The sequence below is a fragment of the Phoca vitulina genome, unplaced genomic scaffold (genome assembly GCF_004348235.1).
Source record: "Phoca vitulina isolate PV1807 unplaced genomic scaffold, GSC_HSeal_1.0 scaffold7, whole genome shotgun sequence".
NCBI classification, from domain to species: domain Eukaryota; kingdom Metazoa; phylum Chordata; class Mammalia; order Carnivora; family Phocidae; genus Phoca; species Phoca vitulina.
The window spans coordinates 13,720,287-13,745,380 of NW_022589710.1; the positions used below are offsets into that span (position 1 = coordinate 13,720,287).

At 37.3% G+C, this 25,094-nt stretch overlaps 1 protein-coding gene across 1 annotated transcript in view; it reads left to right on the forward strand.

The window, feature by feature from the left end:
* Nucleotides 1-22,113, forward strand: part of LOC116632626 (tetratricopeptide repeat protein 6-like) — a 40,022-nt gene extending 17,909 nt beyond the window's left edge. Inside the window, exons 7-11 of the mRNA XM_032404573.1 lie at nucleotides 8,993-9,203; nucleotides 11,998-12,150; nucleotides 13,205-13,375; nucleotides 21,307-21,532; nucleotides 21,977-22,113. Coding sequence (XP_032260464.1) covers nucleotides 8,993-9,203; nucleotides 11,998-12,150; nucleotides 13,205-13,375; nucleotides 21,307-21,532; nucleotides 21,977-22,113 — 898 coding nt within the window. The remainder of the gene's footprint in view (nucleotides 1-8,992; nucleotides 9,204-11,997; nucleotides 12,151-13,204; nucleotides 13,376-21,306; nucleotides 21,533-21,976) is intronic.
* The last annotated feature ends 2,981 nt before the right edge of the window (nucleotides 22,114-25,094 follow it).

The following is a 25,094-nucleotide window of genomic DNA, read 5'->3' on the forward strand; positions in this document are numbered from 1 at the left end:
TTGTTTTGGTGGGAGAGTGCAGACCAAAAATGTCTGAGGTCATTGTATTCTCTTAAAATTAAAAAAAAAAAAAAAGACGGCAAAATTTCCCTCAACCTCATTCCTATGTTTAGCAACTATTAGAGACAATAAAGTTCTCTCTGTGTCAGTTCCTGATCTCTTTTATGAAATGTAATCACTGGGTCTGTATGGCAGAGCCTCCTTAAGCTGATACTGCTTTGCAATTCCAAATAACCCAACTTCCATCAGCCGACTGGAATCTCTATTGTCCTTTAATAAAAGTAGAATTTAAATCAACAGTAAAGCCCTGATAACTCACAATCCCAATTCCATGTGTTTTGAGTTTTACTGAATTTAACAGTAAGGAATGTTTGGTGATTGGTTATATTTAGTTCAGGAAAAGTATTTTTGCTTTTCAAGGTAAGCTATAACATACTTATACCACAGCAGCTTGGTTTCTAAGTACTGAGATTCATTATTGATGTCTTATAGTGGGGAAAGTAAAAATTCTCCCATTTAGAAAATTCAAAAAAAGGAATAAATCTTTAAATTTTAGGACTTTGATCTTTGAACTCATGGGGTTGCAGACTTTTGAAGTATGCCTTTGTATATCTCTGGCTCTCGCTCTTGTGGTTGCTAGGAAACAACATTCCTTAGGCTGAATATCCTACTCCTTGTCCAGTTTGGTCACTAAGAGTGTTATGGTAGAGTTAATTTTTAGATCTCTTTGAGAAAGCCACCTTTAGATGAAAAAAAAAAAAAATGCCACAGACGGAGAGCCTGATTTACTCAGAGTTATGTGTCCTATCCACTTTTTACCCCCGAATATCTATTTTACTATTCTTATATTTGCACAAAATATTTTTGAATCTTTGACTCTGCAAGCCACATTCTTTAGTTTTGGGAGGTATTTATGATTTGTTTGTACAACTCAGTAGGGCACATCTGGTCACGTATGTGATTAATTTGGAAAATGCAGTGGGCCTTTGTGTCTGTAGTCTCGCTGCCACACTTAGCACATGGTCCATAGTTATGGACCCTGCGATGAAAATCATGCACCTTCCTCAGTGATCATATTATTTTAGATTTATAGAAACATTTTATTTTAGAAAAACTAATTTGATATACTTGTATATTTGTAATTGATGCTTAACAATTTATGTCTTGCTGAATATGTGTCCTGATACAACATAGATACTTTACCACATTCTTCTGTTGTTTAACTGCCATGTGATTATTAAACAAGAGCTTCAATCTAGGATATTGTGTGATATATACATATTCAAAAAAATGAGATTGCTATTTCTATAGTGGTATCTGTTTCTTTCTTTTCTTTTTCTTCTTCTATTTGTACAGGGGGCTGGGAAGTCTCTGGTTTTGACAATATCACCTCCTCTGGGCTTGATTTTTAGTCATTGTCAGCTTTGAAGAGCTTGCTAGGTGTCTTTCAAAGTCTCTTTCTAACTTTAAGGTTTAATAATTATTTAATTAGTCTGAATGGATTAGGTGCTCATTAAACTTTAGTGCTGATAAAAGAGTTAAGATGGCAGAGGAGTAGGGGGATCCTAAGCTTGTCTCTTCCCTTGAACACAGCTCGATAGTTATCAAGTCATTCTAAACACCCAAGAAATCAATCAGCGGTCTACAAAAACAAAAACTGCAAGTCTACAAGTATAAAAGTGACCACCTTTGGAAGGTAGGAGACATGGAGTTGACTTGGGGGAGATATAGCTCTGGATACATTGGTGGGGAGGGAGCCTGCTTACGGAGGCTACCACAAAGTATTAGAAGCCATGGAGTGTAAAATCTGAACTTTTAGTAGTCCACTGCCATGGAGGATGTGCCTGGCTTAAAGGTGTTCAGGTGGCAAAGTGGGGCAGAATCCCAGGACCGAAAGCATGGTCTGAAAGAATTCTTTGGAAGAATTAATAAGATCGATAAACTCCTAGCCAGACTTATCAAAAAGAAATGAGAAAGGACCCAAATTAATAAAGTCATGAATGAAAGAGGAGAGATCATGACCAACACCAAGGAAATACAAACAATTTTAAGGACATATTATGAACAACTATATGCCAACAAATTAGGCAATCTGGAAGAAATGGATGCATTCTTGGAAACTTATAAACTACCAAACTGTTTGAAAATCTGAACAGACCCATAACGAGCAAGGAAATTGAAGCAGTAATCAAAAACCTCCCAAAAAACAAGAGTCCAGGGCCAGATGGCTTCCCAGGGGGATTCTACCAAACATTTAAAGAAGAGTTAATACCTATTCTTCTGAAGCTGTTTCAAAAAATAGAAATGGAAGGAAAACGTCCAAACTCATTCTATGAGGCCAGCATTACCTTGATCCCAAAACCAGACAAAGACCACATCAAAAAGGAGAATTACAGACCAATATCCCTGATGAAGATGGATGCCAAAATTTACTCACCAGGATACTAGCCAATAGGATCCAATAGTACATGAAAAGGATTATTCACCATGACCAAGTGGAACTTATTCCTGGGCTGCAAGGGTGGTTCAACATTTGTAAATCAATCAATGTGATATATCACATTAATAAAAGAAAGGACAAAAGACATATGATCTTCTCACTTGATGCAGAAAAAGCATTTGACAAAATACAGCATCCTCTCTTGATTAAAACTCTCCACAGTGTAGGGATAGAGGGAATATACCTCAATATCATAAAAGCCATCTATAAAAAGCCCACAGTGAATATCATTCTCAATGGGGAAAAACTGAGAGCTTTCCTCCTAAGATCAGGAACATGACAGCATGCCCACTCTCACCGCTGCTGTTCAACATAGTACTAGAAGTCCTAGCCTTAGCAATCAGACAACAAAAAGAAATACAAGGCATTCAAATTGGCAAAGAAGAAGTCAAACTCTCACGATCTGCAGATGACATGACACTTTATGTGGAAAACCCAAAAGAATCCACCCCAAAATTGCTAGAACTCATACATGAATTCAGCAAAGTTGCAGGATATAAAATCAATGCACAGAAATCAGTTGCATTTCTATGCACCAATAATAAAGCAGCAGAAAAAGGAATCAAGGAATTGATCCCATTTGCAATTGCACCAAAACCAATAAGATACCTAGGAATAAACCTAACTAAAGAGGTAAAAGATCTGTACTCTGAAAGCTACAAAGCACTTATGAAGAAATTGAAGAGGACACAAAGAAATGGAAAAGCATTCTGTGCTCATGGATTGGAAGAACAAACATTGCTAAAATGCCTATACTACCCAAAGCAATCTACACATTTAATGCAATCCCTATCAAAATACCACCAACATTTTTCAAAGAGCTAGAACAAACAATCCTAAAATTTGTTTGGAACCACAAAAGATTCCAAATAGCCAAAGGAATTTTGAAAAAGAAAAAACTGGAATCATCACAATTCCTGATTTCAAGCTATAGTACAAAGCTGTAGTCATCAAGACAGTATGGTACAGGCACAAAAACAGACACATATATCAATGGAACAGAACAGATAACCCAGAAATGGTCCCACAACTCTATGGTCAACTAATCTGGACAAAGCAGGTAAGAATATCCAGTGGAAAGAGGACAGTCTGTTCAACAAATGGTATTAGGAAAACTGGACAGCAACATGCAGAAGAATAAAACTGGGCCACTTTCTTATACCATACACAAAAATAAATTCAAAATGGAGGAAAGACCTACATGTGAGACAAGAATCCATCAAAATCCTAGAGAAGAACACAGGCAGAAACCTTTCTGACCTTGGCCATAGCAACTTCTTACTAGACATGTCGCTGGAGGCAAGGGAAACAAAAAAGCAAAAATGAACTATTGGGACGTCATCAAGATAAAAAGCTTCTGCACAGCAAAGGAAACAATCAACAAAACTAAGAGGCAGCCTATGGAATGGGAGAAGATGTTTGCAAATGACATATCTGATAAAGGGTTACTATCCAAAATCTATAAAGAACTTATCGAACTCAACACCCAAAGAAAAAATAATCCAGTCAAGAAATGGGCAGAAGACATGAATAGACGCTTTTCCAAAAAAGACATCCAGATGGTTAACAGACACATGAGAAGATGTTCAACATCACTCATCATCAGGGAAATACAAATCAAAACCACAATAAGACACCACCTCACACAGGTCAGAATGGCTAAAATTAACAACACAAGAAACAACAGATTTTGCAGGGATGTAGAGAAAGGGGAACCCTCTTGAACTGTTGGTGGGAATGCAAACTGGTGTAGCCACTCTGGAGAACAGTATGGAAGTTCCTCAAAAAGTTAAAATAGAACTACCCTGTGATCCAGCAATTGCACAACTAGGTATTTACCCTAAGGGTACAAAAATACAGATTCGAAGGGGTACATGCACCCCAATGTTTATAGCAGCATTATCAAAAATAGCTAAACTATGGAGAGAGTCCATTTGTCTATCAACTGATGAATGGATAAAGAAGAGGGGGTATATATAAATATACAATGGACACAATTATACAATATACAATTACTCAGCCATCAAAAAGATGAAATCTTGCCATTTGCATGACATGTATGGAGCTAGAGTGTATTATGCTAAGCAAAATAAGTCAGTCAGAGAAAGACAAATACCATATGCTCTCACTCATATGTGGAATTTAAGAAACAAACCAGATGAACATATGGGAAGGGGGAAAAAAAGGAGAGAGAGAAACAAACCATAAGAGACTCTTATGATAGAGAACAAAGTGAGGCTTGATGGAGGGAGGTGGGTGGGGGATGGGCTAGATGGGTGATGGGTATTAAGGAGGGCACTTGTTGTGATGAGCGGTGGGTGTTGTATGGAAGTGAGGAACCACTGAATTCTACTCCAGAAACCAATATTGCACTGTATGTTAACTAAAATTAAAAAACAACAACAACAACAACAAAAAAACTTTAGTGATGGTAACTAGATAGGTATAGAAAAATAGCTTCAATTTATTGCTTCGTTTTTTCTTTTAAAATTGGTTAGTTTATACAAAAGGTGAGATTGTATTTTATAAACCGTATATTGGTGTATGTTCTTACAAAGGATTTTTAATTTCTTTCTGGGTATGAGTGGGGCAATGTGTATGATGCAAATGGATGTTAATATACTAGAAGTATTTCAATGATTTATGAGAAAACTATGAGAGAACTGAGATTGCTGTGGAAAGTTCAGTTTACATAATCACCATAGGTATGCATCATAAGTAAATAGTTTGCTGTTACCCATAGATAGAAATACTGAGCACAACAACCTATCAGCTAAATGCATTTTATACAGAATTACTACTGTGTAATTATTCTTGATAAAGAATTTGTTATGCAAAGCAACCTTGAGAAAGATGAACAAAGCTGGAGGTATCACAGCCCCAGATTTCAAACTATACTACAAAGCTGTAGTGATCAAAACAGTATGGTACTAGCACAGAAATAGACACATAGATCAATGAAACAGGATAGAGAACCCAGAAAGAAACTCATGTTTGTATGATCAATTGATCTACTACAAAAGAGGCAAGAATATACAATGGGGGGAAAGACAGTCTCTTTTTGAGACAGATTCTCATAAATGCTGTTGGAAAAACCAGACAGCTACATGCAGAAGAATGAAACTGGACCGCTTTCTTACACATACACAGAAAGGAACTCCAAATGGATTAAAAGCTAAATGTGAGACCTGAAACCATGAAAGTCCCAAAAGAAAACATAGGCAGTAATCTCCTGGACACCAGCCTTAGTGACATTTTTTTTTTTGGATATGTCTCCTCAGACAAGGGAAACAAAGGCAAAAACAAACTATTGGGACTACACCAAAATAAAAAGTTTTGCACAGCAAAAGAAACCATGAACAAAAAGAAAAGCAACCTATTGAATGGGATAAGATATTTGCAAATGATATATCTGATAAGGGGTTAATATCTAAAATATATAAAGAATTTATACAACTCAACACCAACCCCCCCCCCCCCAAATAATTAGATTAAAATGGGCAGAGAACCTGTATAGGCATTTTTCCAAAGAAAACATACAGATGGCAACAGGTACATGAAAAGATGCTCAACATCACCGATCATCAGGGAAATGCAAATTAAAACCACAAGGAGAAATCACCTCACACCAGTCAGAATAGCTAGTACCAAAAAGACAAGAAATAACAAGTGTTGGTGAGGATGTGGAGAAAAGGGAACCTTTGTGGTACACTGTTGAGAATATAAATTGGTGCAACCAGTGTGGAAAACATTAAGGAGTGTCCTTAAAAAATTAAAAATAGAAATACCGTATGATCCAGTAATTCTATTAATTTACCCAAAGAAAACAAAAACACTAATTGGAAAAGATCTATGCAACTGTGTGTTTATTGTGGCATTATTTATAATAGCCAAGATATGGAAATAACACAAGTGCCCTTGGATAGATGAATGGATAAAGATAGGGCACACACACACACACACACACACACACACACACACAAGCATGCGCGCGTGTGCCCGTGCATGCACACAATGGAATTACTCAGCCATAAAAAAGAATGAGATCTTGCCATTTGCAACAACATAATGGACCTAGAGGGTATTATGCTAAGTGCAATAGATCAGAGAAAGGCAAATACTGTATGATTTCACTTAAATGTGGAAATTGAAAAAACAAGACAAATGAGCAAACAAAAACAGAAACAGGCTCATCAATACAGAGAACAGGTTGGTGGTTGCCAGCGAGGACAGGGGTGGGGAAAGGGGAAAATAGGTGAAAGGGATTGAGAGGTACAGAGGAAAAGATCTCTGTAAATAGAACACAACCTCAGGCCTTATTACCCTTATTTAGCAAACTCTCACCTCTCCAATAGTGCCAGTTATCAGGAGAGAAGCACAATTTCACTGTAAGCTACTGAGGGAAGTAAACCTGCATTTTCTTAGTAACAATCCACAGAGAACTTAGTAGATAAACTGCCTCGTATATGTGAATGTTCACTTTCCACCTGTTTGAATTATCAGAAGCCAAGCGTTCCTGGTATTCACTGCGGATTCTTGCACAATCTTCAGGCTGAACACTTGATGCCCCACTTTTGGGTAGTGTTTGCCAAAACATGGAGTAAATATCATAATCACCTCAATTATTCTTCATGGCTTAGGCATTAAAAAATATTCAATCACATTGCGAGAAATTGAAGTCCAGTCCTCAGGTTCAGTTTTCTGCAGACTACTGTAGTCTCCAACTCCAATAGTTGTTTATTGTTATGGTTGCTTTCTGTTTATGGTATGAAATATTAATTTTCTATTTATGGGATTGAAATTAAGTTGTCTTTTGAAATAAATTGAGTTAAGTAAAACAGTGATTTGACTTAGAGAAAAATATTCAGTAAATGATAGCGTAGGTAGAACATAGGGCAATTGTCACCAAGGAGGGGCTGAAGTTTGGGAAACACTACTTTAAGAGATATTCCTGCATAATATCTAGGAGATGACAGTCTCTAGAACAGTTTCCCTTGTTTCCATGTATTTTATAAAGGAAAAATTAGCAAAGTAGTGATGCATCTTATTAAATTTTGAAACCTTTTTGAGAAGTAATGGCGAGGATGGGAAGAAGATGATAATCTTTATTGAGAGTTTCTTTGCTAAATGGTTTTCACGTGTGCTCATTTGTTTCTCATAACAACTTTGAAAAATTAGTATTAATCTGCACATTCAGGTTTAGGTCTGAGCTTCACTCCTTCCTTCTGACTACCCTGTTGAGATATCAAATCTTGTGTGCCGACTGCAGCAGGTATGGTAAAGGTGAAGACTGGGAGGTACAGATGACTGTGGAAAAGCGAGAAGTTTGGAGTTATGGTTTACCTGAGTCTGAATCCTAGATATGGACACTGCTGAGCCTCATTACGCCGTTTACTGTGTTATTTACTGTGTGCAAACTTTTTCTGAGCCATTTTCTTTTAACCTATAAAATGTAGAAAATTATAACTAGCTTAGGAATTGTTGGAAGGACTGAGTGAAATAGCAGAGGTAAAGCATTTAGCACAGTACCTGGTAAGTAAGCAGTTACTCAATGTTAGCTCCCTTGTTCTGGTTTTTAGAAAAGATCCTAGATGTTCTCCATGTCTGTTGAGACTGAATATAGTTATCAGATACACATATAAAATGGAAAAGTGATCCTCTCTGCCCATGAACAAATATCTGATTCGTTCTCTAGCCCTCACCCCACCACAAGAGAATAATTAAGGATGAGAGACAGAGTTACCATTCGGTCACATCTATTCACAAGTTAATAAATCAAATGCATTTTACCTTTTCTCTTTTCTCCTTTCCTGGTGTCCACAAAAAGCGTTTGCCTTTATAAAGGATCTGAAGTAAGGCCTCCCGTGTGATAAAAATTTGGTTCCTTTCATTGTATAAGGAAATATTAAATACATAAATATATTTATTTTAATCTGTTTTAATAGCGTATTTCATCAATAATAGCATATGTTTTTCTGTATTGGCCACTGATAGCTGTTAAAAACAAGTTCAGGAATGCCATTCAGACATTTATAGTTCTGAAAAAAGAACTCTAAAATATCATCCCAACATATTCTGTTATAAAAATGGCTCTTACCTCCCTTTTTCCTTTCACCAAAATCTTCAAAGATCCTGTCAGACTTTCTTAGGTTATATGAACTTACTTCCTATGATGGATAATAAAAATGAAAAGTTTTTTTTTTTGTAAGGGTCAATGCAAATCTTCATGAATAAATTATCTGAAAAACAAACTGAGGGTTCGAGAGGGCAGGGGGTGGGAGGATGGGTTAGCCTGGTGATGGGTATTAAAGAGGGCATGTTCTGCATGGAGCATTGGGTGTTATGCACAAACAATGAATCATGGAACACTACATCAAAAACTAATGATGTAATGTATGGTGATTAACATAACAATAAAAAAGAAAAAAATTATATATAGAAAAGCACTTAGAAAATTCACCAGAAAGGATCAATATTTTCATTTATTTTCAGAAATAAAGAGTTTGAAGAAGCTGTTGATTTCTTCACCTGGGCTCTTAAAATTAATCCCTGTTTTCTGGATGCTTACGTTGGACGGGGAAATTCTTACATGGAATATGGTCATGAGAAAGCCACCAAACAAGCACAGAAGGACTTTCTGAAAGCGTTGCACATTAATCCAACATATATAAAAGCCAGAATTAGCCTTGGCTATAATTTGCAGGTAACATTATATAACAACATGTTAACCCATAAAAGCACCTTTTGGACAAGGGGAAGAATATATTTAGCCCTTTACTGGTGATTGGGATATATGTTATTTCTTTGGTCATGTACATTTTACCTTTCCCTTACTATCAGTATCCAGAGCAGAGCTTCTGCAGGGGTTTATTAGTTCCAGGGAGCTTACCTGTGGACCACACCCAGGGACCTGGCATACTAGTGAGATGTGGACCCTTTGAACCTGAGTTTCCTTAATGCGTGTACCCCACCTTACCTTACCCCCACTCTTACATACAACTTTTGAAATTTGCCTGATGAGTTTCACATATAAGAACGTGGCTAACGTTTGTTTCACTAACTTATACTTGGGCCCCATAGGTATTGTCCTGTTGAATTAATGACAAGCTAGAGAGAATAAACAGTGTACGAAAGTTTTGAAGTGGACTTTAGTCATGCGGTGGATCAGACAGCCACTGTATAGGGATTTAAGTCATCTTCCAAATGGCAATGAGCCTTGGGAAGGCAAGAGACCAGGTGTTTGTCTTTTCAGCAAGATGGGAGAGTGTTACTCTGTCTGTTACCAAGCAGGTCTCTGAGTGATTTCTGGAACACTCTGACCTGACCTATGCACTCACCAACTTATTTGCACTAATACATATGTAGTGACATTCTTGGAATACAGTGCTAAGTGCGCTATATTTTCCATGAAGAGGAACGGAGCGATTTTAAATTTTCTTCTTTTTTTTAATATTCAAAATTTTAGAGAATGGGCAAAAAATGTGTTCAAATTACCATAATCTGCAGAAATTCTTATTAATAATCTGCAATTAAAGTTGATTTTTTAAAATTTGGAAAATGAGTTTGGCTGATCTAATAATATTAATAATATTGGAGGTGATTGTTAGGATTGGTGGTTATAGTGGGATATGCCCAAGAACTCATTAATAAGGGAAATAAGATTTCCCTTTGAGACTAAATTAGCCATCATTGGATCACAGTAGAAATTTACAAAGTCAACTTGAAGAGACAGGATGACTCCCAAAGCTGCAAGAGCTGACTGCAATACAATGAAATGTGTTAGCATCATCATTCATTGCATTCAGTAGGCATTTTACTGAGCCCCTAATATAGGAGAAGAAATGCTCTAGGCCTAGGGATACAGCAGTGAACCAAATATACTTGATTCTTCTGTAGAGTTTACTACCTAATAAAGAGATGAGTATCAAGCAACCATAGGAATAGTTATTTAATTATACTCGTGATACAAAGGAAAAGGATGGGTTTTAGGACAATTTATAACAAGGAAACCTAGATTTGTTTAAGGGGTAAGAAAGGAATTTTTGAGAAATTAACATTTAAATTGAGTGTGAAAGACTAGTAATCAGTCAGTTAAGAGTTGAAGCTAGGACATAGTGAACAACCCTTTAGAAAGTCTTGTGAAAGAGAGAGAGGGCCCAAGTGGATGGAGTGTTATGATAAGAAGTGAGTGTTGTAGGACAGGCTAGAGAATTGGAAAATGACTGGAGGTGAAGGCCTTGCAGGCCAGTTACAAATGTTAGTATAATTAACCGAAGCAACAACATCAGATTTTTGTTTTATGAAGATCTTACTTGGTATGTATCAACCTGAAAGAAGATTGAGAAACACATCAGTAGGAAGAAGGATTGAATCAGGAAAGAAAGGACTGAGAAAAGAGAGGGAGGTTCATCCAAGTTCTGCCCAAGGGAAAGAGTAACCATTTGTTCAACAAATACTTAACAGATTTTCCTACTATGTGCCTCGCACTAGTGATACCGAGGTTAGCTAAAACAGATTTCAGCAACAGATGACAGATATCCCATTGTGAGGCTGTTTGCAGCTTAATATTCTTATATTCCTTGTTTCTCCAATGAATTTGTTATGACAGTGTTGATTTTCACATCATTTGCCCAGAGGGAGAAGATTTGCCAGTTAAAGAACAGTGTGTAGTTATCTTATTAGTTTTATGCAAGAGTCACTGGGCTCAGTTTGGTTAATGTGAGTCAGCTTCTCACCTTCTGAGATTCTGGCAAGTTGGATTTTTAGCCTATGCAAATAAAGGACAGACTCTGGACTCAGTGGATTTATCAACTCACTACCTTACACTGATGATGTATTTAGTTGCTAGCTGGTCTTCTCTACGAAATATTCAGACACCTTTCAATTAACAGTGCCCCTCTCCTAACTTTTTTCTTGTTTTCCAGTTGGTGCTAAGGTTTGTATAAACAAAAACTTGGTAGATTTGAATGCATTTTCCGTGGAATATGTATAATGACCCTAAAATGCCAGATGCTGGTACAATTTATCAAAATAGGTCTCGCACTATTAGTTTGTGCTCTTATTTATTCAACACATTTATTTTATTATGTTCATTATATATATATATATTATGTATAACTGAAGATTCAATGCCAGGCAATAAATACAATCTCTGCCTGTGTGTGTGGAGTTCAGTATAAACTTTGTGGTGATGATTGTCAGAAGCATTGGTGTTTCATATGGTGGCCATGATTGTATGTTGTCCAAGACTGGCGTAAGAGATGACTCTGACAATTAGATTTATTTTAATTAATTAAAATGTTAGCATAAATACTCAGAGGTAATTTAGTCAATTGAATGTACTCAGAGTACAGTCTACTTCCTTGTTTAAAATAGCTTAGATTTAGCACAATATAAATTTACCCTTACTAAAGGCTTTATTTGATTAAGTTAGAACCATAAACATTTGTCATGTTATGGACAATTTCCTACTTCAAGTAAATGAAAAATTTTTTTAGGCCCAAGGAAAATTCCAGAAAGCTTGGAATCACTTTACCATTGCCACAGAAGTTGATCCAAAATGCTCCTTAGCCTATGAAGGAAGAGCTGTGGTCTGTCTTCAGATGGGTGATAATTTTGCTGCAATTCAAGATATTAATGCTGCCATAAAGGTAAAAATCCACTTAGATGATATTATCATTAGCATCAATTAACACCATTAATGAATAGGGTCATGTATCTTCTCTGTGACTTTTTTTTTTTTAAGATTTTAGTTATTCATTTGACAGAGAGAGACACAGTGAGAGAGGGAACACAAGCAGGGGGAGTGGGAGAGGGAGAAGCACGTTTCCCGCAGAGCAGGGAGCCCAATGCGGGGCTGGACCCAGGACCCTGGGATCATGACCTGAGCCGAAGGCAGACGCTTAACGACTGAGCCACCCAGGTGCCCCTCTCTGTAACTTTTTAAAGTAACTTGTAGGGAAAATAATATATATATATTTTTTTCCCCAAAAGATTCCTAAAGAGTTTTTATGTCTTGCCAATTTTATAACTGAAGTACATTTAAAATCCAAAATATAAACTCATGATAAATGTTGATTCCTTTCAGTAAATGCAATTTATAGTTTCATGGGACATCAATATTATTTTGTCATAAAAAATGAATGCAAAACATAAAAAAATGTTCTGGGTTCAAAGGAACTAAAGAAAGAACAATACAAATCCCTAAATTCTTCTGTAGTTAAATGGCAAATAAAACCCTCAGGTTTTGTATACAGTGACAGAAAATTTTCTTTTCTTATAGCTTTTGGATTCTGTTTCTGTAGAAATGGGCAGATTTTGTAAACTTTGAGATGCGAAAAAAGGAAAGAACTGAAAGATAATTGCTACTACTTGGACAAATAAGCATGTTAACTATTTAATTTATTCTCCAGTGTAATGGAGTCAAACAAATAAGCTTCCTGCCAACCATGTCTATCCTTTGGAAAGGAACTGAGTAAAGCACTAAGATTATTTGTTTTATTGCAACCAAATCAACAAAGGGTTGACACTGAATCAACTTCATACCGAGTCCTTTCTCAAAATATTTGCTCTAATGGGGTTTCACCTGCACTATAAAATTACTCATTTCCCACAAGTAGATTTCATAACATTCATTTTTACAGACATGAAATTGGAGATACATACTGTTCCCAGATGCTAAATACTCATACTATTATATTGCAGATCAATACTACAGCAGAATTCTTGACAAATCGTGGTGTGATTAACGAGTTTATGGGTCAACAACAGAATGCAATGAAAGACTATCAAGCAGCAATTTCTCTAAACCCCACGTATTCACTGGCTTACTTTAATGCAGGAAATATCTATTTTCACCATAGGCAGTTTTCTCAGGTAATGAGTTTTCCTTAACATTTTATTTTTGACACTAAATGCTTTCTTTGTTATATAGAATTTCAGAAAGCAATCCTTACATCACAGGCTAATCATTCATTAGCTCTTTTTAAAAAAGTTCTCTTTCATAAGAGTGTTTGTGATTATTTATTACATGTTCACATCTCTGTGGATTTATTCTCCTCATTATCATCAACCATTCAACACTTGTCCAGTAAACATTGTTCTGGACTTTCCCCAAATGTGGGCCATTGCCTTGCTGTCCATTATTGCCAGCTTCTGGCCTAGAATCCTCTCTCTGCCCCCACTTAGACAAATCTCAGACTTCCTTCAAGACTGTTTTACACTGATGTGATTATCTAACTCATCTTAATTGCTACCTTTCCTAAATTTTAGTCACATGAGCATTTGACTGGGAGTGAGGCGATAAGGATGTCAGTTCTGGTTTTATAACATCTTAATCATTTTAGAATGTCTGAAATGAAAGTATTGGGTTATTAGATGATATTTTTTATATTTTGAATTTATTTTATTTGCACTGTAAAGCACTTACATAATTCAAACTCAATTTTAACTTTTTATTTATATTCACTCTTTTGTTCTTTATCTTCAACTTATCTTGTTCTTTACCTGTCTCTGAGTCAGAAGTTTCACTTATTGTCACCCTTTAATTTATACTGTGATGAGTTGTCAAGGTTAGGCCATTTCCCTAAGTACTGCTTCTAGCAGTATCCTATGTATTTCGGTCTGTAATGTTTGTTTGTTTTTTTCCTAAAACGTTACACCTGAAATGTTATTTCCCCTTGGACTAAAGAATAAATTAATAGGACACTTAAAATGTCCAGGTGGAAGGGCTTTTATATTTTCTAATTTTGGAGTTTATTGAGTTTTAATGTGGTCTTGTATATGCCAACTTAAAAAAAAAGTGCTCTAGGAGCCTTTTCAAAAAAGAATTTCTACTATAAGGATATAGAGTTAAAAATATCCATATAAGATCTATCTTATAAGTTATGTTTTTAATTTAGCTTATATCCGTACTTGTTTTTCATTTGGTTTATTTTGGAGTGAGAAAGGTGTAAGTACCTTAAAATTAGTGTTTTCTTTACATCTCTTGTAATTTCTACTTTATGAAAATTGCTGCCACATTATTATTTTATACAGATATTCATACGCATTACATATGAATTGTGAATGCATTTCAAATGCCATCTGTTTCTTTAAAATGGTCTTAGGAATAAATTCTGATATGAAGATCATAACCTCTGATTTCATTTGGTTTGCTTTTGCCTGGTATTCCTTTGCCCTTCCCTTTATTTTCAGTTCAGAGTCCTTTATTTCAGGTTTGTATCTCTTTTATACAGCATAGAGTTAGATTTTGCTTTAGATGGCAATTTGAAAATACTCAGCTTTTAATAATAATAATAATAATAATAATAAAATTTTGGCATGGTTGATCTTAGTTCTGTTATTTAATGTCATATTTCCTTTGCACACATATTTGATATATTTTATTCTGTGGTCTACTTTAATTATTTTCAAAGTTAAGTAGGTTTACAGTTTTGCTTTCGTGATTACCTTTATAAAAATACCTTTATACTCTTAGTTCCTTATTTCTTTAGTTTCTCTATTACGAACAACAATAAAATTGCCATTTAATCTCTTCTTCCCTTACTCTTCCCTCTCATCCATTTGTTGATTTTAGTTAATAGTATTCTTTTTCTTTAAAAAAATTATATTTTTATTCTTAAATGTGTATAAGCTTACAGTGTCAGCTGGCGCCAGCTTTCTACTCTGTCTCTATTCTCCCATTTTGTTGTGAGTTTCATTATTCCTCTACTGCCAAAGGGCTTAATATTTGCAAACTATTTTGTTACCCTTATTTCACATTTTAGTCTTAGTTCTCCAGTTAAGTATATTCAGTTCTCATCACCAGGCTTTTTGCCAAAGTTTCCCTCCCAACCACTCATTTCTTAGTTGCCTGAAATTGGTCTTCTAGCAGAGTCCTGAGAAAGGGCTCATGAGAACAATATTCCTTGAATCTTTTTTATGTTCATAGCTGTTTGCCTGCAGTGTTTACAACTTAAGGCAGCTTGTCTGGGTTTAAAATTCTGAGTCACTTTTTCTTTCCTTGAGTGTCTGAAGTGTTGTTTCCCTATTTTCTGGTTTTGTATGTTGGTGTCAAAAAATGATCTTTTTGATGGAAACCTGATTTTCATTATTTTATCAGTGACTTCTTTTTGTCAAGATAACCAAAGATTTCTTTTTTTAAGTAAAAACTTTTGCCAAGATATGTCTCAGAGTTGACCATTTGGAGTCAGTTTTAAAGTACACAGTGTGCATTTTCAATATGTAGATTTCAGAAAAGTTTTGTTGAATTTAGTATAAAAATTTTTTGTTTCATTATTCTATTCATTGGGAATAAATGCCAATTATTATATATAAGATGCCCTTTGATTTCTATATACCAATTATTTTTTCTCATGTTTTATATCTCTTAGTTTTTATTTCATTTTCTTTGCCTTTTTCACATCTCTCCTCTAAATCTTTCCTTTGTTCTCTGAAATCTCTATTATCCCCTGTGGACCTTATAGATCAGGTTTTTAAAAAATAAATTTTTTTTTCTTGTTTCATCTCATTTCCATGTCTTACCTTCCTGGCTGCCTCATTTCTGAGATCCTTCATTTCTGATTTATTTTTTCTTAAATGCAATTGCTCCCTTAACATTTGATCATTTTGAAACGTTATGTTATAATTTTTGTCTACATTGTAGCAATACTTTTTTATCTGGTGAGTTTCTATTCTCTTTCCAAAAATTAAGCTATCATTTTTCATCCTTGTTTTTACAACGAAGGCAGGCAAATTACTTTTCCGTTACTCACATTTGGAGGAGATAAATTTTGTTCCTTGCCTAATAGCAGAGATTCTTATGGGAATCAGGGTGATGAGCCATGGTAACTGTCCAAGTTGCTCTCCCTTTGATGCTATGACAAAGGACTTTACAAAATGTCCTCTCTAGCCTAGCTGGTCTGGGAAGGCTTCTACCACAAGCTCTGTGTTTCTCACAACTTTTCACAACCCTTGCCTTCTAAGGTGACATACTCATTGTATTTTTTTTTTTAAGATTTTATTTATTTATTTGGCAGAGAGAGAGAGCACAAGCAGGGAGAGCAGCAGAGGGAGAGGGAGAAGAAGGCTCCCTGCTGAGCCCTGATGTGGGGCTCCATCCCAGGACCCTGGGATCATGACCTGAGCCGCAGGCAGATGCTTAACCAACTGAGCCACCCAGGAGCCCCTGACATACTCATTTTAAAAAGCTGTTTTTATTGCTTGCATTCTCCGAGACCTGTAACCTCTGTGTTCTCTCGTGCCACCTAATACTGCCACCATGTCCCTTAATAAAATGATCATTGGGTCATCTTTATGTACCAAGAGGCTATGGTTCTTGTCTCTATTTTGCTGGAAAAGTTCAGCAAATACTTCCTTATACCACTTAGCTCTCCATTCCTTCAATCTCCATATATTTATGATGTACCTGCCACGTATGAGGCATTAATAATACCCTGAGGGTGCAGAGCTAAACAAGATAAGAAAGGCTTTTTTTTCCTGATGGAACTTACTTTTTATTGGAGGAAGAAATAGAAAATAAACAAGAAAATATTAGTAGTGATGAACATTGCATACAGTCTTACATAAGCATTATTCTATCAGTCTGAGCACATGTGTGGGCCTCCAGGAGATTGAGAGTGCCTGCGTGGAGAGAAGGGGTTCAAGGGGCAAGCTCTGGGGGAAGACCAATGTTTAAGAGTGAAACAGAGAGGAGATGCCAGAGAGTAGGCCGAGAAGAGAGCATCCAGCCAGGATGATGGGAAGAAAAGCAGCAGAGTCTGATAACACCTTGAGAATCATGTGCTTTAAGAAGGGAAAAGTGTCCTGAGTCAAACGCCGTTGGGAGAGGTCAAGGAAGAGGAGCTTGGAGGAAGTCCCTGATGATTTTGGCAAGAACATTGTTGCGGCAGCCGTGAGACAGAGCCTTGAGTAGGTAAGGGTTGTGGAGGAAATGTGAGGTGGAGAATTAGAGCAGTTCAACTGGTTCAGGAAGTTCTGTGACAAGAAGTAGTGAAATGAGAAGTAGTGAAATGAGGTAGAGTGCGGTAAGAAGTTCTCTTTATTTTGTAAATATGAAGGGTAGTGATTCATGCTCCTATGTTAATAAAAAATGTAGTAGAAAAGAAGAAATTGTTGGGGCAGGAGAAAGTGGCAGGGATAATTAGGATCGAAATCTTTGAGAACTGAGGTTAAAGTTTGGAAGTTGCTGGGTGACCTTTGAAGGGAGCAGGACACACTACGGATTATGTTGTGAGGGAAGGCAGAGAGTTGGGGCACAGTTGAATGCAGACAGGCAGATTTTGACAAGTAGGCATTTCTACTTATTGACTATATTTTCTCTATGGGATATGAGTATCAGTTATCAGTAAGAGTGGCGTGGATGCTTAAAAAGGAGGGTGGGGTGGCTAGGAGTTCTGAGGAGAAAAGAGAAAATGTGAAATAACTGTTACAGAAAGTAGCACGGTGAGCATACTAGGGAAGTGTAGTAACCAGGCAACATTAAGCTCTGTGTTCTGTCCTCTCTGTCTTGATATATACTGGATGCTTGGGCTTCACAGTGTACATGCCCTCCAGAGTTAAGCAGACTTTGCAAGTAGTTATGCAGCTATGCTATATTTTAGTATGCTAGAGGCCTCTTTGGGGAGGAAATGGCTTCTGTTCCCTGCTCCCCACCTCCTCAACCTTTGTTTCTAACTGTCCTGGAAGGAAGATTTAGGGGCAGGAAGAAGGGTCCCTCAATAGATCAAATAATCCCTAGAAGCTTCAAATCTAGATATGTTCTGGCTTCTTTTATCATTAATTAGTGACTTAATAATTTTAAATCACTTTTGGATGAGCTACGTGCATGCATCATGAACTATGGTGACTTTAAAAAAATAACTGGATCTGTTTTTTAATTAATTACAGATATTAAGGCATTAGACCAATTGTTAAAAAATCAAGGCCATCACTGTGGTAGGTGTCTTTGGCCTTTAATTGTTTCATAGCCATTACTCCTATACTTCAAGTTACTTCATTAATGGATAGGATTTTATTTTCTAAGCAATATATTTTAGAAGCCATAATAGAAAGTTATATTATTCACAGTTAGGCATATTATTGTGTGTTACTGAATTCTTTTATCTTAGCTGAGGTAGGCATTGGCTCCTACCTGATTGAAGTAATTCTTTTGTGATGTAGAATAGTGTGGCCTTTATTGATCATTTACTGGTTAATTAAAATGAGACCTAAATTACTTATTGAAGAAAGTCTTGGCCCTACTTGGAGTCATTTCCTTGCCTCATTTCTGATGATCTGATGATTCTGATCATCCAGCCTTCTGTTCGGGAGTGAATTCTCTTTAAGCTCCTCACAGAAGGATGTCAATTCTGCCACCCTCTTAACAGATTCTTCTAATTGCACTTAGCTGCCGTATAGAATAGTTTCATCCAAAAATGAGATGGGTTATACAATCTTGATCTAATGCCTCTCGAAAGTCAGAGGCAGCAAAATTCATGGAGAATTGCCTTAGGGCTATGTTGTCTCTCTGTTTGTAGACACTAGGAAGAAATGATATATCAATAATAATTGAGTTGAAAATAATTGATATTTTGAATATATATGGATATTTTGTATATACTTTACATATTAACCTCACTTAATCCTAAAAGCTGCACTGGAAGTAGAGTTCTGTTTGTTACTTCCATTTTACAGACAGGAAAACTGGGTACAAAAGTTACTCACCCAAAGATATAGAGATAACAAGTGGTGGAGCCAGGATCTGAACCTAGAAATCTGGCTCTGTGGTTTGAGCTCTTGGCCACCATGCTACCAGTGTTCCATTTCACTCATGATGGAAGTGAATTGAAATCAAATCCCTGGGAAACATAGAGAAAAATAGTTCAGTGATGGAGACAGAGAGAATGATCCGAGAGGTAAGAGAAAAACCAGAGAGACACTCTTCCCAAGGACAGAGAATTTTACAAAGGAAGGAGAGATCAAAAGTGTCCATGCCACAGAAATGTGCCGAAAGTAAAGAACTAGAAAATGTCCATTGGTCTTGAGGACATCTACAGCCTTAGCAAGACTGGAATTCACAAAATAGGGGGAGATAGATAGAAGGAAGATTGTGGTGTGTTGGGAAAAACTGAATAGTAAAAAATCGGAGAACAACCCGTATTGTTAAAAATGACTTTTCCTTTAAGTGAAGTAAGTTTTAAAGTAGAAGCCAAATTTTTATCCATCATGGAATTAGAGAAGAGATTCCTATCTTGAGTAGTAGGATGTCTAATCAGCATCTGAAGCTATTTGTGGTGAAAGGCCATTTAAAAATTCTAACTTATTATTCATCAATATGTTACTAAAACACAATATAAACAGGTTACTGGAAATATATTCATGTGCTGGAATGTCATAGCCACGTCAAAGTGCTATAAATGGTACTAATGGTTTACTCTTCATTTCTGTACTTACACTCTTTACAGAGCTGTAGTAAATGATTTCTCAGACTGAGACCCCAAAACCAGTCTACAGACCACACTTTGAAGGGTCCTTTCAGCTCGATGATGAGTAGAGAATGATCTAGAGTCTGATTTTCTTGACAAGTAGATTATTTTCCTCTCTTCCTTCTTCATAACTTTCATAGTGTCACTAAGTTTTTATCCCTTTTTGTTATGGTTTAGAATCTTATTTAGAAAATTCATTTACCTTTTTAGCTCTTAGATACTCTGCTTTTATATGAAAAATATTAATTTTCTAACATTTTATCTTGTTATGACCTTCCTTTCTAATTTATATTTTACCTTTTCCTGGTGCTGTATGAGGATGTGGGATTTGAGGGGTAAGTAGTGGAGCATTTCGCCTCAGCAAGGAGTAGTATTTTATCACTGACATTATCGAGATTTGCCAACACGTGGTGATAATAAAAAGCAAACTGACTTTTGGCTGGTTTTATTATTGTTTTTTACATTGTCTACAGACAATGCGCCTCTTTTTTAAAAAAAATTATTTATTTATTCGACATAGAGAGAGAGAGAGAGATCACGAGTAGGCAGACAGGCAGGCACAGGCAGAGGGAGAAGCAGGCTCCCCGCTGAGCACGGAGCTGGATGCAGGGCTCGATTCCAGAACCCTGGGATCATGACCTGAGCCGAAGGCAGACGCTTAACCAACTGAGCTACCCAGGCGCCCCATGCACCTCTTTTTCAACTCTATCTGGGATGAAATGCTTCCACTTCCCCCTTGGCATGCCAATGTCCTTATTTTATTTTATTTTAGCATTTTTTATTATGTTATGTTAATCACCATACATTACATCATCAGTTTTTGATGTAGTGTTCCATGATTCATTGTTTGCGTATAACACCCAGTGCTCCATGCAGAACGTGCCCTCTTTAATACCCATCACCAGGCTAACCCATCGTCCCACCCCCCTCCCCTCTAGAACCCTCAGTTTGTTTCTCAGAGTCCAAATAGTCTCTCATGGTTCGTCTCCCCCCCCCCCGATTTCCCCCCCTTCATTCTTCCCCTCCTGCTATCTTCTTCTTCTTCTTCTTCTTTTTTTATTAACATATAATGTATTATTTGCTTCAGAGGTACAGGTCTTTGATTCATCAGTCTTACACAATTCACAGCACTCACCATAGCACATACCCTCCCCAATGTCTATCACCCAGCCACCCCATCCCTCTCACCCCCCACCACTCCAACAACCCTCAGTTTGTTTCCTGAGATTAAGAATTCCTCGCCAATGTCCTTATTTTAAATTAAGAGCAAAAGTGCTTCAGATTGCTATATAGCTGCCAATTAAAATATATTCAAATTATCATCATCTTCACATTTTATAGGCCAGTGACTACTTCTCAACGGCTTTAAAGTTTGATCCAGAAAATGAATGTGCTACCATGAATCGAGCTATTGCCAATACAATATTAGAGAAATACAAAGAAGCAAAAGAAGATTTTGCATATGTGGTTGAAAGCTGTCCCTTCTGGGCTGCAGTATATTTTAACAGAGCACACTTACACTGTTGTTTAAAGCAATATGAACTAGCTGAGGAAGACCTAAGTAAAGGTATTTTTGTTTTATAACTTTGGGGTAAAATCACAGTGGTTGATATGTTTGTTTTTAGACAATAAAAAGAAGAAAATCATCAGGTCTATCTGTCTAGGTAAGCTTACATAAGAATTAATGTTTTTATATAGCATATCTTTAATGCCATCAGTATAGATTCCTTCATGGAATAATTTAAAGCGTGGATAAGCTGAGATACAGAAAATCATTAGGGAAACCAGACATAGACAATGCCAGCCTTTCAAGGAGGGACATTGTACTGTGTTCCTCAAGTTAGTTTTCTTAGATTTAATCTTTTTAATTTTACCAAATAATACTTGCATTTGAAGAAAAATGCTTCCAAATAAGCAATGCTAAAGTTCTTATACAATTTTTATTTTTAAAACATGAGACCATTTTCCAGGGTTATCATAAAACGTATCTTGAAATGTTTTTCTTTTACAGCTCTGTCTTTGAAGCCTGATGATCCTCTAGTATATAAGCTTAGAGCAGAGGTTCGTGGTAAAATAGGTCTGACTGAGGAAGCTGTGGCTGACTATATTCAAGCGCTCAACCTTCAAGAATATGCCTCAGTGATATGATTGCAGAGACTATGGTTTCTGCAGCAATCTACACAGCTCTTCTTCCCGAAATTGAAACTTATTTGTTGTTTAAAAGGTTGCGCTATCTCCATTATTGCATGCATTATGTTTTGTTATCTATATAACCCTTCAATTCATTTTAACAATATATTTATATTATATATTAATTACAAAGCATCTAGATCATTTTCTGCATATCTGAGAAAGCTAATAATAACAATTTCTTCATAGGGTGCAGCATTTAAATGGGGATGTTTTAAAAGGAATATTAACATTTAAAATATTTTCTTTAAGGTAAATTAATTCCTTTTGAAATAATATAATCTTCATGATTATAGAAAAAGTGTCATTGACCTTTTCATCAATACGTACTCATAATGTATTCAACAGTATCCAGGTTTAAAAAAATAAATACAGAGCTGATGGCTATAAAGAAATTAAGTACATTTCTTCTCTCTTACTGTAAACAATGTCTACACAGACCCGTATTCTTCCTGGTACTTATACTATTCCACCAGATAAACACGTTTCTCTTTTACATGTTTCCTCCCTTCCAGCACAGTATCTATAAAAATTTTGACCTTCCCGTTTCCTTGATATAGTTCTTTTTGACTCTTTGATGAAAGTTTCATAAACATATATAATAACTTTGTATACACTTATAATTAGTGCTTCAAAGAAGTTAATGAGTAAAAATTAAAGACAGCTAAAAATTCTTTTTTTTTTCAAGATTTATTTATTTATTTATTTATTTATTTATTTATTTGACAGAGAGAGAGAGAGACAGCGAAAGAGGGAACACAAGCAGGGAGAGTGGGAGAGGGAGAAGCAGGCTTCCCGCTGAGCAGGGAACCTGATGCGGGGCTTGATCCCAGGAGTCTGGGATCATGATCTGAGCTAAAGGCAGATGCTTTAACGACTGAGCCTCCCAGGTGCCCCAAGACAGCTAAAAATTCTGTATAGAATGTCTGTAAAGGATCTTTGAGTGAACCAGAGAACCCCTTCTCTTTATCTTACTGATAAGAACAAGATTTCATTCACATTTGCTTCACTCACTTCTTTTCCTCTTCATTTCATTCTTCCGGTATATCTCTAGCTCCTCAGAGACTTGTTTTCACAGAGATCAGACATTTCGGAAAGAATATCTCTATCTACTCAGTTTCCTTTTTTTAAGTTTGATGTACCAAATTTTCACAATAGAAGGTTGATTTTCATTTGTAAGCCACTGTGGAGATGCGTCACACTATTTCAGGATAGTCTTCTAGGCATATGTGGGGTCCACAATGAGGATTGGGTCACCCATAGTGAGTTGTTTTGGTTGGTGAGTCAGACACATTTAATAAGCCACTTTGGATCACTTGCCTTCACTTGTCTCCAGACAGTTTTGTCCCAGCCCAGGCCACAGGTGAGATGCAGACCGAGCTCATGCACCCACAGACAACCCCTTGCCTCAGGCTTCGCGTGGCCCCTGCCCCAGGGCATGTGTTGGTGCTGAGGTGTTGGATTGCTGCGGGATTCTGCCAGTGCTCGCCCAACTGTACCGTGGATGTGCAGGGGCCTAAATCCTCTGATGATGGGAAGAAAGATTCTTCTCCCTCCCTTCTCTTGGTGGGGTGTCCTGAGACACTGTATACAGCCTCCTGGAGGACGCTCCCCACAGCCAACTTCAAAACCTTGTGTCCCCGCTTCTGCCTTCCCTGCCTCATTCCCTCTTGTCACCGCTCCGATGTTCCCCGGTTTGCACGTCTTGATAAAGTCATAGCACAGAAGCATTTGCCTCTGGCTCTGCTTTCTGGGCTAACCCAGGCTAAGACAATGAGTAATCTAATATTTTTTTTCTGATCACACGCAAATACTTCTAAGATGAGGCAGGACTGATACAAACCAAAGGCCATAATAGTATAATGGTGCAAATCATGTCTAACTTGTCAAAATGCTACATGTCCCCCCTGTCCAGATCCCCTTGGCACCCAGCTTCTGTGCACACTGGCAGTGTCCTCCTGCACACACCTGCACTTTCCACCTGAGGCATTTCTCTCAGTCCGCACATAAGCCGGGTCAGAACGACAGGGGAGTTCACGTCACTAGGAGCCACCTTCAGCAACCATGGATGGAAGGTGGGGGATAAACACTTTAGCTTTCTTGACTTAGGGGGTACTGCTCCCTGACTTCTCCAATCAGCATGAGCCTCCCCACCCCACCCCATTCCGTTGCCCACCATACAACCTCCTCAGTACATACCCTTTGTTGGCTTTCCTCTTTCTTGCCTCACTCTCTCCTTCCCAACACCAGCTTGCTGGAACCTCCTCCCAAATAAACCTCTGGTCCTCAAATCCTGGTGTCGGGGTCAGCTTCTGCAAGAATGAATCTAAGGCAGCATCACCGAGGAAGAGGCACTGAAGCTGGATCCTGAGCAGGGGTCAGTGCCCATGGGCAGAGGCGTTGGATTGAAAGGCCCTCCATACAGACCGGATGTCAGGACAGAGATAGAAATGGGAAAATAAAGCATATTTGGAGAGTGGCTGGAGCAGAGTCTTTGTGAGGAAATGGCGCCAGGAAACCATGCTTACGTAATCAGAGTCAGACATGAAAAATCCTTAGTGCTAGACAAAGGAGCCAGAATGAGGAGTTAAGACTTAACTGTGAGTGGGGTATACGGTGGGGGTGGGGTGGGGAGAGTGACAGAAAGCTTTCTATCCCCTTCATCTCCCTCCATCCTCACAATAATGGACTGGGGACATGTTATCGTCACCAGATGAAAACTGGACCTATGAAAATTGATCAGGGCTCTGCAGAGAGGTTTGCCCTGTGCTGTATGTGCTCCACTCTGACTCCAGGTGAATCTGTCTTTCCTGAGAAGATCCAAGGCGAGTAAAGGAGACAGCAGGATAGAGGCAGGATGGAGAGAGGATGAAGACCAAGGGAGAAAGTGATTTCCAGAAAGCTATGGGAGCTAAATCAGGCACAGAGGACCTCAAGGG